Source organism: Panthera pardus, unplaced genomic scaffold, assembly GCF_024362965.1.
Source record: "Panthera pardus isolate Hobbes unplaced genomic scaffold, ASM2436296v1 HiC_scaffold_25, whole genome shotgun sequence".
NCBI classification, from domain to species: Eukaryota; Metazoa; Chordata; class Mammalia; order Carnivora; family Felidae; genus Panthera; species Panthera pardus.
In genome coordinates this window covers 25,892,616-25,907,534 of record NW_026526821.1, presented here as the reverse complement: position 1 = coordinate 25,907,534, position 14,919 = coordinate 25,892,616, and the positions used below count along the sequence as shown (strand labels likewise).

The 14,919-nt window shown below is 53.3% G+C and overlaps 2 protein-coding genes across 2 annotated transcripts in view; both read left to right on the top strand.

Moving 5' to 3' along the window:
* LOC109272557 (vomeromodulin-like) overlaps nucleotides 1-14,919 on the top strand; it is a 286,851-nt gene that overhangs the window by 7,436 nt on the left and 264,496 nt on the right. The window lies entirely within an intron of this gene.
* On the top strand, nucleotides 2,281-14,902 carry BPIFB6 (BPI fold containing family B member 6). Its single transcript, XM_019458955.2, is given in 16 exon segments — nucleotides 2,281-2,377; nucleotides 3,706-3,805; nucleotides 4,848-4,952; nucleotides 5,423-5,572; nucleotides 5,731-5,794; nucleotides 6,237-6,297; nucleotides 7,092-7,183; nucleotides 7,977-8,153; nucleotides 9,212-9,265; nucleotides 9,892-9,970; nucleotides 9,973-10,064; nucleotides 10,853-10,920; nucleotides 12,336-12,381; nucleotides 13,508-13,571; nucleotides 14,002-14,078; nucleotides 14,690-14,902. Coding segments are annotated over 16 exon segments (1,365 nt in total). The 3' UTR covers nucleotides 14,729-14,902.

Below are 14,919 nucleotides of genomic sequence, written 5' to 3'. Positions count from 1 at the left end.
TGCTGCAGGACTTAGGCAAGATCAAGGAGACAGAAGACCTGAGGGGCCTCCCTGGGCTCCATCTGAAGCTGAGGGAAGACCATGGAGGTCCTTCTTTGCAGGAGCTCACAGCTGAGCTGGGACAACAGCGGCAGGGAGCAGGCAGCTAGGCATTTGTCAGGCAAAGAGAGGGAGGAAGGGACTTCAGGTGGAGGAAAATGTGTGAGCAAAGGATGGGGTGGGGGCAGCAGAGAACACTCATCTTGGGTGGGATGGATTAAGAATACAATCAAATTCAAGCTGTGATCTTTGAAACTGAGGGTGGTTGGGGATGGAGGGGAGGCTTCCCGGCGGAGGAGGCAAAGACTGAAATTAAACTTGATGGACAGGCGGGCTGTGGATGGGTGGGGGGAGGGCATTCTAAGAGGATGGAACAGCTCAGGCAAAAGTCAAGCAAAGTCAGAAACAAAACCCTGGCATTGACCGTGTGTCCTAGAAATACCTGCGCGACGTTGTTACCCCAAGGGCAAAAAATCCTGCCCGAGTAGCCTTACTGCCTGGCAATAGGTCTGGCCTGGGAATGTGGAGACTGAGGTGGTGCTTTCTTGGGGCTCAGTCTCCCCAGCTGGGAGCCGGGGCTGGGGCTGGAGGAGACCTTCACCAAGCCCCTACCAGCTCTGACACCCTGACACCAAACTTCACAGTTCCCTTGGGGATGATTTTCAAAGACACTTGGCACTGGGCATGCATGTACCCGGCACATGCCCGTGGCACACGAATGTGTGTGTCCATAGAGGTCAAGGAAACACCAAGAGTGATTATATTCAAGCCCAGATAGAGCTTTACAAATTGAATGGGATGAGAGAGAAGTAGATCACACTTTCATTTAGCAAATATTGTGATCATAGGCCTGAATGGTCTCCCTGGGGCGGTCGTTGTTGTTGTTGTTGTTGTTGTTTTACCGTTTATTTACTTTGAGAGAGAGAGAGAGCGCATGCACAAGAGACTGGGGGAGGGGCAGGGAGAGAGGAAGAGAGAGAATCCCAAGCAGGCTCTACACTGTCAGTGCAGTGGGGCTCGAACTCACGAACTCTGAGATCAGGACCTGAGTGGAGGTCAAGAGTTGGATGCCCAACCGACGGAGCCGCCCAGGTGCCCCTCCCTGGCTTTTTAAAAGCTGCCTGCTTCTCATCCTTCAGATCTCAGGCTGAATATCTCCTCAGAGTCCTTCCCTGAGCACCCCACCCCATGCCCCGTGCACACACACATACACAACTCATGCATTTTATCCCATTCTATCACTTCTCTTTAAGATTCAGGAGGAGCAGGACTCTCTCTGCCACGTGTACCTTGTAGCCCGGCCTGCCTGGCACATAGTAGGCACTCAATAAATGTGAGGCAAATGAATGAATGCAGGTATGGGCTCGGAGTGGGGAGGCGGCCCCGGTAGGCGCCCCTCTCTCTGGATCCGCGCAGCCCTCAGTGGCCGAGCCTGCTGTTAGCAGGAGTCCAACTAGAGCTCCTGTCTCTGGGTGACACGGGCCAGGCCCTGCGGTCCCTTCTGGATTCTTTTCAGCCACAGCTCAAACCTGAAATAAACACTTGGCCTCTGCTTGGGAGCATTTCAGGTCTCAGTAGATGAGAGGGAGGGGTTTCTGGGGGCCCAGGGTTGGGGGTGAGGCTTTTCTGGGCACCTTGAAGGGCCTGGAGTAGGAGGTCTACTCACTGCCTGTGGGACTGTGGGTGTGTGCCTCAGTTTCTCTTTTGGTGTGGTAATGTCTCATCTCAAGGGGTCTTAAGGGGCTGTAAGTTGAGATTTCTGGAGGTGAGACTGAGCTGGAGGGAGTGGGGGTGCCATTGGCTGTAGTGTCAGGGTCGGGGGAGCAGAGGGCCCCCGTTCCCATGCTGCCTTGGGAGTTCCCAGTCCCCTCTGCGGCCCCAGCATTGCCTGGCACTGAGCTGCACTTGGACTCATGCAAAACTGCAGCTGAACCTCCCACCACCCCCTTTACGCGGGCTGGTCAGAACACGCATCACGCCGACCGATGGGGAAACTGAGGCTTAGAGGGGGAAGTGACCTTCCTGGGGTGACGCAGAGGCCCCGTGTTCAATCAGGACACTCTTTGACCCCTCTGGAAGTCAGTAATAAGGTTTGCTGAACTGAAGTTCAGAGGCCCCTGGACCCCCAAGACCATCCAGGGGGCCTGTTGTCTTCTGGAGCACAGGAGGTCCCCGGAGGAACCAGGGTCTAGGGGACCAGGGTCTAGGAACCAATTCAGGCCCCACGGCACAGGTGGAGCCATGCTGCGGATCCTGTTTCTGGCACTCTGTGGCCTGCTGACCCACACACGAGCTGACCCCGGGGCGCTGCTGCGGCTGGGCCTGGACATCATGAACCGCGGTAAGCTGGCGGGCCCTGGGCCGGGGCTGAGGGGCAGGTAGCGATCACTCATGTTTGCATGGCCGTGAACACCCTATGAGCCTCAAAACAAAGTGAGCAGCAATGATATTACTCTGCCATCTTACAGAGGAGGAAACTGAGGCCCAGAGAAAATGGGGTGATTTGGCCCAGGTCCCTCCACAAGTTGGAGGCAGAATAGGAAATCCTGCTTCCCCGGAGCCTCTCCTGGCCCCGACTGCAGGGCTGGTGGCCTAAGAGGGCTGTGGGGAAGACAGACGTGAGCCAAATCCCAGCTCAGCTACCGATTTGCTGTGTGACCTCAGGCAAAGTGTTACTGCTCCGCGTTACTGTTTGCTCATCTGTAAATATAAAATGTAAAGAAATGTAAAATAGGGTGACCGGTCCTTACTTGGGTAGATGAAATGTGAGATTAAAACCTCCTGGAGGGGCTTTAGTGAAACTTACTTCCCACCTCCCAGCTCCATGACTTTGAGGGAAATGAAGTCGCACGGAGGTGCAAAGAGGTGGTGACAGCTCTCCCGTCTCCGTGTTTGTCCCCTCTCTGGGAATCGGCCTATGACCATTGTGTAGGTGTTTGTTTCTGGCATCGTGGCATTCAGGGTTGGGGCCTCCTGGCCTGGGGAACCAGCAGAATCTGCATCTTTAACAAGCTGTCAGACGAGTTCCCTAGTCCCCTGGCTTTGAGAGTGGCTGGGCCACAGGATAAGGTCACCACTCTGGCTTGGGGTTTAGGGCCCCCTCTTGATACGCCTCCCCCCCCCCTCCCGCAAACTGTTCTAGTCTCTGTCATGCCCCTCCCCACCCTCCAGCCATGTTGGGTTTCTCACCCTTGCCTCACCCTGCCACCTTCTTCCCTGCTTCTCCACCTTTGCATTTTGTATGCCCACTGCCTGCAGTGGCCTCCTTTACCTCTTTGCTTCCTGGTGAAAATTCCTATCTTTCCTGCTCCTATCAGGACCAACTGAGATGGCACCGCCTCCTGGAAGCCTTCCCCACCTCTTCTCTTCTGGCCCAAACCCCTCCTGTGGTTCCTCCAGCTGCCCCAGTGTATTATGGCTCTTGTCACTTGTTACTGTCATTGCTGGCAACTGTCTCCCCTGTGAGGCTGGAGGAGGACAGGGGTCAGGGATGATTCCTCTCTGGGTCTCTGGATCACCCAGCCCAGGGTGGGGCACAGTGACTCTGGGCACGGAGTGGTGTCACTTGTGAGTGGCCCGTGCCTGGGATGCCTGAGAGGTTGGCCCAGGGCAGGAAAGTAGCGGGGAGACCAGCTAAGTGTCTCTCTGGATACCCCCCTTTTCCAGAGGTACAGAGTGCCATGGATGAGAGCCATATCCTGGAGCAGATGGCAGCTGAGGCGGGCAAGAAGCGGCCGGGAATGAAACCCATCAAGGGCATCACCAAGTGAGCAGGGGAAGGGCTTTGGGGGTGGCAGAAGGAGGGTGGTGGGGAATGCTGTGCCCAGGACCTGAGAAGGCAGGAGGGAGAGGTGAGGCAGGGCCTGGGGCCTCTGCCCTGCTTTGCCGGTGGCTTGCTGTGTGACCGTGGGTAGGTCACTGCTCCTACCTGGGCCTCAGTCATCCACTGGAGACAATTCCTGCCTCTTGTGAGCATTGGGAGGAGGAAGTAAGGTTGAGAAGTCAAATCCCAGCTCCCTGCATGCAGTCGGGACTCACTGAATGCACGTGAAATTGAAGGAAAATTTCTCAAATGACAGAGCCAGAAAGGTATCAACCACCATCTAATGATGAGGCAAATTGGTTCCATTGCAAGTGCTCGGTGGGATCCATTGGTAGGGGCTGCCTGGAATGAGGTGCTGGGGAGGGTGGGCTCTGTGGCACAGACTGTGATCAATTAGCAATGTCTGCCAAGAGCTCAGGAATGGAGGGATGGAGGGGAGGATTAGACGGGCCACGTCTTTGTTATCCTGGATCTCGACTGGTGGTTTTCAGCCAGGGGCGTTTTGCCTCCAAGGGACATTCGGCAATGTCTGGAAACATTTTTGGTTATCGCGACTTGCTGGAGAGGGTAGGCGGAGGTGCATATGGTGCCTCCAGGGGTGGAAGCCAGGGATGCAACTAACCATCCTGCAAGGCACAGGTCAGCCCCCCACAGCAAAGAATTATTCTGCCCACATGTCAACGGTGCCACTGTTGAAAAGCCCTGATCCAGGCAAACCTCCCCATTTTGCCAGTGGGGAAACTGAGGCCCACCAAGGGGAAGGGTGCAGCCCCAGATCACCCGGCCAAGTCGTACACAAGTACTTCTGTGTACAAACTGGTTCGTGTTCAGCCCTTGCGTTTCTCAATGGCCAGGCAGGCTTCTCCCTATGACATGAGATGGGGGATTAACGCAAGACTTCCCCAGCCAGGGGGTGGAGGAGTGAGTTAAGAGCCTGGCTCTCACCTGCCTGGTTTCATTGCTGTGGATGTCTGTCACCTCCCAGTCTGAAGGTGAAGGATGTGCAGCTGCCTGTCATCACACTGAGCTTCCTACCTGGGGTGGGCATCTTCCAGTGTGTGTCCACCGGCATGACCATCACTGGCAAGAGGTGAGTACAGCAGAGGAGGGCGGGAGGGAAGGGAGATGGCCTCGTCTTACTCTTACATGTACATGTATTGCATACCTACTGGGAGCCACCTGGGCACTGTGGTCTGAGATAGTGCATGTTGGGTTCCTGCATTTGTTGGGAACCAGACTTGAGCACAGACGATCACAGACTCAGTGACTAGCTTAGGACAGAGGAAGCACCGGCAGCGTGAGGGGAATCAGAAAAGGCTTTGGGGGAGATAATGATAGCTGAGTAGGGTTTTGAAGGATGTGTAGGAGGTTACCAAAGCAAGAGGGAACAGGAGAGACCCATTTTGTGACCTTGGGCAAGTCCATCTTCTTTTCTATCCTGTGGGGGTGGTGCCTCACCCTTTCCTCCTCCCAGAGCTGCTGAGACAGGGCAAAGAGGAGACAGGGAGAGTGGCCACAGTGGCAAAGATGCCCATGATGCCTGCTTGCCCTCTCCTCCAGCTTCATAGGTGGGAACATGGAGATCATCGTGGTTCTGAACATCACAGCCACCAACCGGCTTCTGCAGGATGAGAAAACGGGTCTCCCCACGTTCAAGAGTGAGGGCTGTGAGGTCGTCCTGGTCAGCGTGAAGACCAACCTGCCTAGCAAGTGAGGGGCTCTGTGGCTGGGGAGGAAGTAGGGGTCCACGCTACCACCCCTGCCCAGCTTCCCACTTCCCGAGCCACTGCACTTCCCCAGTTGTGTCCCTGAATGTCCTGTGCCTAATTTCCTTCCATCTGTGCCCTGTCCCCATCCTCTGCATCCAGCATGCTGCCTAAGGTTGTCAACAAGTTCCTGGACAGCACCCTACACAAAGTGCTTCCTAGCCTGGTGAGTACCAGGGCAAGTGTCAACCCACATCCATAGACGTGCTCAGACCATGGTGAGTGCGTTTTCCCTTGGCTGTGACCCTGACTGACTGACGGTAGCTGAGGAGGATTCTGAGGCTGTTGGTGTCTCTAGTGATGTCTGCCATGAGCACAGAAGGAGAAAATGGCAGACTACACACCACAGCCTGCCCCCCCCGCCCCGCCTCCATTACTCATTCCTCTCATTGGGGAATGAGTCTACTGATTTTCAGGCTGTGGTCAGGAGCTCTGGATTCTAGTCCAGGTTCTGCCATTGATTTTCCATGTGATGTGTAGACTCGGTTTCCCCTTCAGCCCTTGTCCCTGCAGGGCTCTTGGGTCTCCCCATGGAGTACCATTCAGCTGTGAGAAGTGAGGCCTTCCATGCAGGGGCCCCCTCAACCCAGTACCTTCTCTGCTTCCAGATGTGTCCAGCCATCGACGCGGTCCTGGTGTATGTGAACAGGAAGTGGGCCAACCTGAATGGTGGGTAGCCCTAGCCATGCCTTGCTCACACATGGGGACATCAGGATGGCTGGACTTTGAGACCCCCGTTCTCCATTCAAGCACCTGCTCCAAGCCCAGGCTTGGGACTGAGGAGGTCTAAGGTCATGGTGTCCCTCCATCTGCCTACTGTCCAGATGGGAGGCCTGAGGCCCTGAGGGACTCTGGGCTTTTGGTCTCCGCCTTCCATCCAGTGTTCTATCCCTCACCCCCTAGACTCCAAGAACAGCAGCCATCGTAGGCTCATCCACAAAGCCTACACCCTGAATAGTAATCCTATAGTGGTGACCTCTCTTTCCTTTGTCGAGGGGATTTACTGCCTCTGTTTTCTCAGGACTCATAGGGTTCCCTAGTCAGGTGAGAGGAGAGCCCAATGGCTGGGCCTGAAGAAAACTGGCTCGTGTGCTCAGTAGTGTGGCCTGGAACAAATCATTTCATTCCTCTGAGCCTCAGTTTTCTCGTCTGTAAAACAGAGCCAATAATCTTAATCACGCCAGTCTATTGTGGGAACTGAGCCACAACACCCCTCGGGAACTCTCAAGCTCTGTGCCTGCAGAGAGGTGTGTGGGAGGAGGATTTCCAGGCCAGCCACCACGGCCTCCCCTCCTACAGATGGAATTACTAAGACCCCGAGAGGCTCAAGTAACTTGCCTTGGGTCACACAGAGGGCAAGGGTTTCTGGCACCCAAGCCAGCTCAGGTGGCAGCTGACTGGTGCCAGCCTCTATGGCTTGCCCGCAGTTGGTGCCTCTCTGAGTAGAACCTCCTTTTGCACAGCTCCCATGCCCGTGGGCCAGATGGGCATCGTCAAATATGTCCTGACATCCATGCCAACCACCACAGCCAACTATCTCCAAGTAGCCTTCAGTGTAAGTGCCAGGGGGCCACCAGGGGACAGGGCTCTCACCAGCCTGCCTCTGCCAGGGGAGGTGGCTGGACTGGGTTGTGGAGGGTGCGAGGGCTCCTTGGGCCCTGGCAGACCAGGCCCGCCATGAAAGTGTTCCCCAAAACTGAAAGCTTCTCCCTCTTTTCTGCTCTCAACATGAACCCTTAGTCCTGAGCTGACTTCCAGGACTGCTGACCCCACACATGCACCTTCTCCGAGGCTGTCTGCTTCTCCCAATGAGTGGCCCACCCCGTTGTACAGATGGGAACACTGGGGCCCAGGGAGGAGGCAGGACTTGGTTAGGGTCTCACTGTGAGCTGGTGGCAGAGTTGGGTCCTCACTCAGGTCTCCAGATCTCCAGGTGACTAGGTGAGATGCCTCTTCCAGGAATGGGAAGAAAAACCCCGCAATGTCATCTCCCTGTGAAGTTTCCCTCCGGTGTGGTTCTTCCAGGCCCCACGTTGTTTGCTATTTACCTCTTCTGAGAATACACAGAAAGCAGGTCTGTAGCAATGAGTGCTCCAACTGGTCAGTCAGACTAAATGAAGTTACTTAAGCAATCCCATCAGCAACCACCATCGATTAGTGACTGGTTCCCTTATCTTCACAGGTCCCAGTTTGCCCATCTGTACACTGGGAGGGTAGCCTGCTCTTGGCTCTCCCATCTAGGGACTTGCCAACTTGGAGGCTGATTTAGTTTTGAGGACAGGGCCTTGCCCGCAGCCATAGTTCTTCATGGCCAAGGCTAAGCATGTCTCTCCCCCGCTGTCCCACAGCCTGTGGTGCAGCAGCAAGAGGGCAACACCATCCAGCTTGCTGATGCCGGGGAGGCCCTCGAGTTCCCTGAGGGGTATGCTGAAGGCTCTTCACAGCTGCTGCTCTCGGCCACCTTCCTCACCACAGAGCTTGCCCTTCTGCAGAAGTCCTTTAATGTGAATGTCCAGGATATGAAGGTGAGCTGCCCTGTAATGACAGTCCTTGCCTGGTGTGTCTATTCTGAGAATTATCCTGGGGCCATGGGCAAACACCAAGACTGGGAGATGCCAGGACTGATCTGGGTTTCTATCATCAGTTTGCCCCCAAACCTACCATCTCTCTGTCCATGTAACCACCATCTACTCATCTACCCATCCAACTGTTGACACAGCCAGGTATATATCCATCAACCTACAACTCTCATATACTGGCCATCCATCCACCTTCTTTTTATCCAGTCATCAGCTACTCATTCATTCATCTCGCTATCATATATTCAATATTCATGCTGTAGACTCTAGCCTTCCAGCTAGTATCCATCCACCCTTTATGCCATCCATACCTAGAATAGGGTCTGGTACTACTGAATAAGTGAGTCCACGTATCTGACTTTGGTCACCCAAACACCCATCTATCCACCCAACTCTCCATTATTCATCCTCCTACTCATCTATCCATTCATCCGTCATCACTGATCGAGGCATTCATCCCCCCATCCATGTAACCACCATCCATCCATGTACTTTCTCATTCATCCTCCCACCAATCAATCCATTCATCATCCATTCTCCCACCTGTTTATCAGACCATTCCACATCTTCATATCCACTCTCCTCCCATACGTCATTCCTTTCATCCTTCCATCCACCCCCCACCTGCCCATCTATTATTCATTCTCCTACATAAGTGTTCATCTATCCATCCATGCATCCATTCAGCACTCATTTGTTTATCCATTTCCCATTCATCTATCCATCCACAAAGCTGTCCACCCACCCCCTCTCATACATCACATCCATCCATCTGTCTGCCACTTTTTTCATCCAACATTTTCTCAGCATCTGACATTACGCTAAGAGCCATGGGCATTGGGATGTATAAGCCACAGTCTGGGGCTAGCCAGGGTCTCCTTACCTACTTAATCACAGAGTAATAAGGTTATGATGAAGGGAACCTCAGAGGGCATACGTTATAGAGTCTGTTAGGAAGGGTGGGGGAGGGCTTTAGTAGTCCTAACCTTGATTTTGTTTTGTAGATTGGTAAGCTGCCCCCACAAACCACTAAGACACTGGCTGGCTTCATCCCTAAAGTGAGTGCCCTGACCTGCCATGACCACCATGCCTACTTGGCCTTGTTTTCCAGTTGAAGGGACAAGGGATTTGAGAGGCATCTTTTCTTTTTTTTCTTAAAAAAAATTTTTTTTGTTTAATGTTTATTTTTGAGAGAGACAGAGTGCAAGTCGGGGGGGGAGGGGAGGCAGAGAGAGAGGGAGATACAGAAGCTGAAGCAGACTCCAGGCTCTGAGCTGTCAGCACAGAACCCAATGCAGGGCTTGAACTCGTGAACTGTGAGATCATGACCTGAGCTGAAGTCAGACACTTAACTGACTGAACTGCCCAGGCACCCTTGGGAGGCAGCTTTTCAAGGCCACGTTTCCCTTGGCTGATGTGAAATCATCCCAACGTCTCCATAAAGTGCTCTTTGGGTCCAGCATAGAAGCAGCTCAGGTTTTGTGAGATTTACTTTCTATGTCCAATAAGAAATAGCCAGACTGTCTGTTTTGTTTATTTCCTGATAGACACATTCCAGCCCTTGCATACCATGTTTCCTGTGTCCAAGGTACAAATCGCCTTATTTCAGGAGGGACTCCTGGTTTCAACTGAAGCCACCAGTTTGAGGTGGCATTCCCTGAGGAGAATTTCCTGCTTTCTGTAGGTAGCTAAGGCCTATCCCAAGCCGAAGCCCTTGGTGACCCAGATCAGGATAAACAAGCCCCCCAAGGTCACCATGAAGACAGCAAGAGCCTGCTGCACCTCCATGGCACCCTGGAGATGTTTGCTGCTCGGAGGCGAGGGAAGGCTCCTGTATCCCTCTTTCTCCTGGAAACTGTGAGTAAAATCTGTTCCCCATTTAGGCCCAGCCTTGTGGCTATTCAAGACTGGAGTGTAGGATCTTAGTTAATAGCCAAGTAATGGATTGAAGAATCCTTAATTACTGTCATTTATGTGATCCTAACCTCCTGGGAACTGTCACCTGGCGTCTGATCCTTGGCTCTGCCACTAAACCTTTGAATGGCTAGAAAGATCAACAAACTGAGGTCAAGAGTTCAGTCCTTCCTTTCTCTCTCCTTCCTCTCTCCTTTTGTTCTCCCCCCCTTCCTCCCCCCCCCCCCCCCCCCCCCCCCCCCCCCCCCCGCTGCCCTTCATTAGCATCTACAAAGGCAGAGAAGGGCTCACCCAGGGGATTATGGGATCCTCAGAAGAACCCAAATCTAGTTGAGGAAATCACAGAGGACTTCCCAGAGGAGGTGATGCCTGAGCTGTGTTTTGAAGGTTGAGCAGGAGCTGGCCAGGGAAAGGGTTGATGCTGGGGAGGCTGGTGATGGAGGGCACTACAGGTAGAGATCACAGGATGTTCAAAGGCTGAAGCAATAATGCGGTGTGCACAAGGACCTACAAATGTGCTAGGTATTCTGAGAGTCTTGCCCTGGGGCAGCTACAGAGAAGATAAGGAGCCTGGGCTTGGGGCAAGGGAGACTACTGGATTCAGTTCCTGCAGATAAGATGGGCAGAGAGGAAGACCTCTGTTTTGTTAAGGCAATGGTACTGGGAAGGTGGGGCCCCTGGTTTTACCACTGCCTTCTCCCTGATTTTGTCCCCCACCCGCCACCCACCAGCACTTCAACCTGAAAATCCAGTACTCAGTTCGTGAGGACCGGCTGCTGATGCTCACCTCTCTGGACAGGTAGGAGTCTGCTGCCTGTGCCGGCGTCCCTGTATTCCTGCGTGGGCATTACCACCAGTGCTTGGTTTTCTGCTCCATAGTCTCCCACTGGTCCATCCAGCATGGCCCACACTGCCAGGCTGCTCTGGTCACTACCCCTGTCCTAAAATCCTCACTAGCTTGTTACCTGCATGATCTTGTCTCAAACCTTAGCCTGGCCCTCAAGTCCTTTCTCAAATTCTCCCACCAGTGCTCCCACTAGGCTCTTGCACAGCACGTCTGATCGTGGGTCCATGTCCCCTTTTCCCTTAATAGGCTTTTCCCTGTGCCACTTCAAATGCCTCCTCCTCCTGGAAGCCTGTCCTACTAGCAACAGCTAACATTTATATGGGAGCAGTGGCTACATATATTATACTCACTATCCTACTTCAACATCCTAGTTTTCCATCCAGTTACTCATTAATTTTTATATTTGTCTTAATCTTTGATCTGAATTGTATTCGTCCAGGATTCTTTCAGTGCAGGAGACAATTTCAACTTAACTGGCTTAAGCCCAAAAGGGAATCTTTGGGCTCACGTGATTGGAGACTCTAGTGGTAGATCTTAATTTCAGGCATGGCTAGATCTTAGGTGCCAAAGTCCTCAGGATCTCCCTCCTCCCTTGGCCTTTGTTGTCCACTTTGTTGGCTAAATTCTCAGGCAGCCTCTCCCCCCCCCTCCCCCCCCCCCTGGGTGGTGGCAAAGAGGCCAACAACAAAAGAGGCCTGTTGTCCAATAGTTCTAACTAAATTACCAAGGCTGCTTCTCATTGGTTTAGCGTGGACCACATGGCCAATCCTAAACTAATCACTGACACCAGAGATGGAATGCTCTGATGGGCCGGGTTTGGGTCATGTGCTCACGCTGTGACTCTGCAGGCCTTGGAATGAGAGTGGAAAATGGAGGGTCTGCTACTGGAATAAAGAATAGAATTTGGGAAGATAAAGCTCCCAGACGACCATCACGTGGCCTGTTCTGGTGCCATCATATATTAGTGCTTATTGGAGGCTGTGCAGGGAAGGAGGTCACGTGAAGGGTCCTAATCTTGTGCCCTGCAAGGATCTGGAGCTGACTGGTTGGGCAGCAAACCTCTGCATACCTGGCCTTGGGCAGGAGCAATAAATGTGACTGGGGGTCCCAGAGGGAAGAGTCAGGACCGATGAGATGAGGAAGTGATTTGAGCTGTGGCAAATAATATGGGCTACGATGAAAGGTGATGAGTGCCCCGTCATAGGTAGTATCCAAGCAGAGGCTTATGAGCACCTGGTCTGAAGGCTGTACAGGGACTTCTGCCTCAGAGAGGGGTTGTGGGTATTTGTGATCCCCTTTATCCATGGCCAGGGGCAGTGGCTCTGACTGTGCTGCCTGCCCCTTGTCCCCCTCAACACCCCATGCAGATTACTGAGCCTATCACGGGAGTCCTCCTCGATTGGTGCCTTCAGTGTAAGTATCTCAAGTTCTTCTGCCTGACCTGGTGTGGGGGCAAGACTGTGCCTATTCTCCCTCGGCACTGCGGGGACGGGCCCTGAAATGGAGGCAGAGTGAATAGAGCGACCACTGTGGGGCTTGGGGCAGCTGACGTGCTGTGTGACCCTGGGAAAGTCACTTAGCCTCTCTGAGTCCATCTCCTTTTCTGGATAGATTCTGGACATCTCCCTGGATTGGTTTTGTTTTATTTTTTTTTTAACGTTTTATTTATTTTTGAGACAGAGAGAGATAGAGCATGAACGGGGGAGGGTCAGAGAGAGAGGGAGACACAGAATCTGAAACAGGCTCCAGGCTTTGAGCAGTCAGCACAGAGCCCGACGCGGGGCTCGAACTCACAGACCGTGAGATCATGACCTGAGCCGAAGTTGGACGCTCAACCGACTGAGCCACCCAGGCACCCCTCCCTGGATTGGTTTTAATAACACTGTCATGCATAGCAGCAGCCTGAGGCTGGCTCGGTTGGCCCGGCTGTCATTTTTATTAGTCTTTGTAGCCTCAGGGCCCAAGGTGGAAGCTGAGCAGCTGGTCAACAATAATAACAACAGCACTTGTTGAGTCCTCACTCTGCTCTGGGCTGTACCCAAACTCGCCGAATCCCTGTGCATAGGTGCTATTACATTCCACTTTCACAGATGGGGAAACTGAGGTACAGAGTGGTGGCGAGTGAATGACTGATTGCAACTACTGAGTTTTCTGTAGGAGCAAAATGAAGTCCACAGGTCACCCACGGTGTCTTGAATTCCCCCTGCACTGTGACCCCAGGCCCATATGTCACTCAACAGGGACCAAGTGGAGGTATCAGCCTACAGTTCATCAGCCTACAGTTAATCAGGGTCCAGCCCAGTTTTGACGCTAGGTGGACAAATTATCTGATGTCTCTAATATGCATTCCTGTGGTCCCCAGACCCAGTCGAAGTGAGGGCTGCGAAAATCTGAGCATCAGATTTTCCCTACTTCAACATCCTACTTTTCCATCCAGTTACTCACACTGGATGAATTGAACTGAAGTGAAGTGAAGTGAAGTGAATTGAAGTGAAGTGAACGATGGATGTGAGTATTCCCTCTCCTCTCTCACCCCCAGGAGAAGGAGTTGACTGGCTTCATCACTGATTATCTCCAAGAGGCGTATGTCCCAGTCGTCAATGGTGAGGGCTCCTGTAGGCTTTGATTTTGCTGGTTGTTAAGAAGCACTGTAAGCAGGAAGGGATGCCACCTGGGTGCTCTCAAGGCCCTTTCAGTGACCCCAGATAAGGGAGGCTAAATGGGAGTGAATAGTCACTGCTGGGTCTTTGAGGCTGATGTAGTCTAATGTCACCTACCTGGGGACAAAGGCCCCTCCCACAACTTGGGACCCTTGGCCCTTCACCCTATGCCATGGGTCCGATCTTGACCCAGGCCTGGGGTGAAAATACACGGTGGTGAGGCTTATGCGCTCTGTGCCTGTGCGGCTGGCAGACGTCATCCATCACTCACCGTGCTGTTTCCCACTACTCTGTTCCAGACAGCCAAGGAGTGGCTTTAAGGAGTAGTCAGCTACAGAGCAGTCACTGAAATGACTCTTACTGTGTTTCTCAGATGTGCTCCAAGTCGGGTTCCCACTTCCAGACTTGCTGGACATAGATTACAACCTGGCGGAGCTGGACATAGTAGAGGTGAGGAAAGGAGCTGAGAAAAGCCGTGTCAGTCAATACGTTTGGCCAATGAATCAGGAGCAAAAGCCTTCCTCTCTCAGCCTGGGGGGAGGAGGCTTGAGGAGGGCAGTGGCCATCAGTACGATCCTGCCACTCCCTTGAGCAAGACCCTGCCCCTCAGGACTTGGGCCCCCTTTGGCCAGGGGCTCCCCAGGAGGGAACCTGGATTCTGCTGCCTTCACTCTCCGTCACCTCGGGCAAATTACTTCACTTTTCTCTATCCCTCTGTCTTTCCGTTGATAATAGGGGTGTACCCACATCAGAGAGCTATTGAGATAGTTCACCTAAAGGCATACAGTAAGTGCTTAATAAATACCAGCTTTACGTTACATGCCAAGTATTGTGCTTGGGGCATTAAATGTACATTTTTCTTACTTGATCTCTCCACTCTGAGAGGGAGGGATGCTGTCCCCACCTGACCGTTGAGAAAACTGACACCCGGAGACACGAAGGGCCACAGGCGGGTCTAGTTTAGCCTCTGCTCCTGGCATCCATTTCCTGGCCATGAGCCCGACCGGTCCTATCCCCTGCCACGGCCACTCATCCCCACCTGGCCCTTTGCCTCCTGCCAGAATGCCCTGGTGCTGGTGCTCGACTTGAAGCTGGACTGACGGGGGCAGGGTCTGCCCGCATGCCACTGACCGGCTGTGCCCTCTGGAGGAGCCCCTGATTGGAGCCGGTGGGCCTGGCCCCTTCCCACCAGTGGACACCTCCTTTGAAGAGGAGTAAGCGGGGCAGGCCGGGCTGGGCCTTGTCAATAAACAGGAGAAAGATCCTCACAAACATCTGATGGTTTGATCTC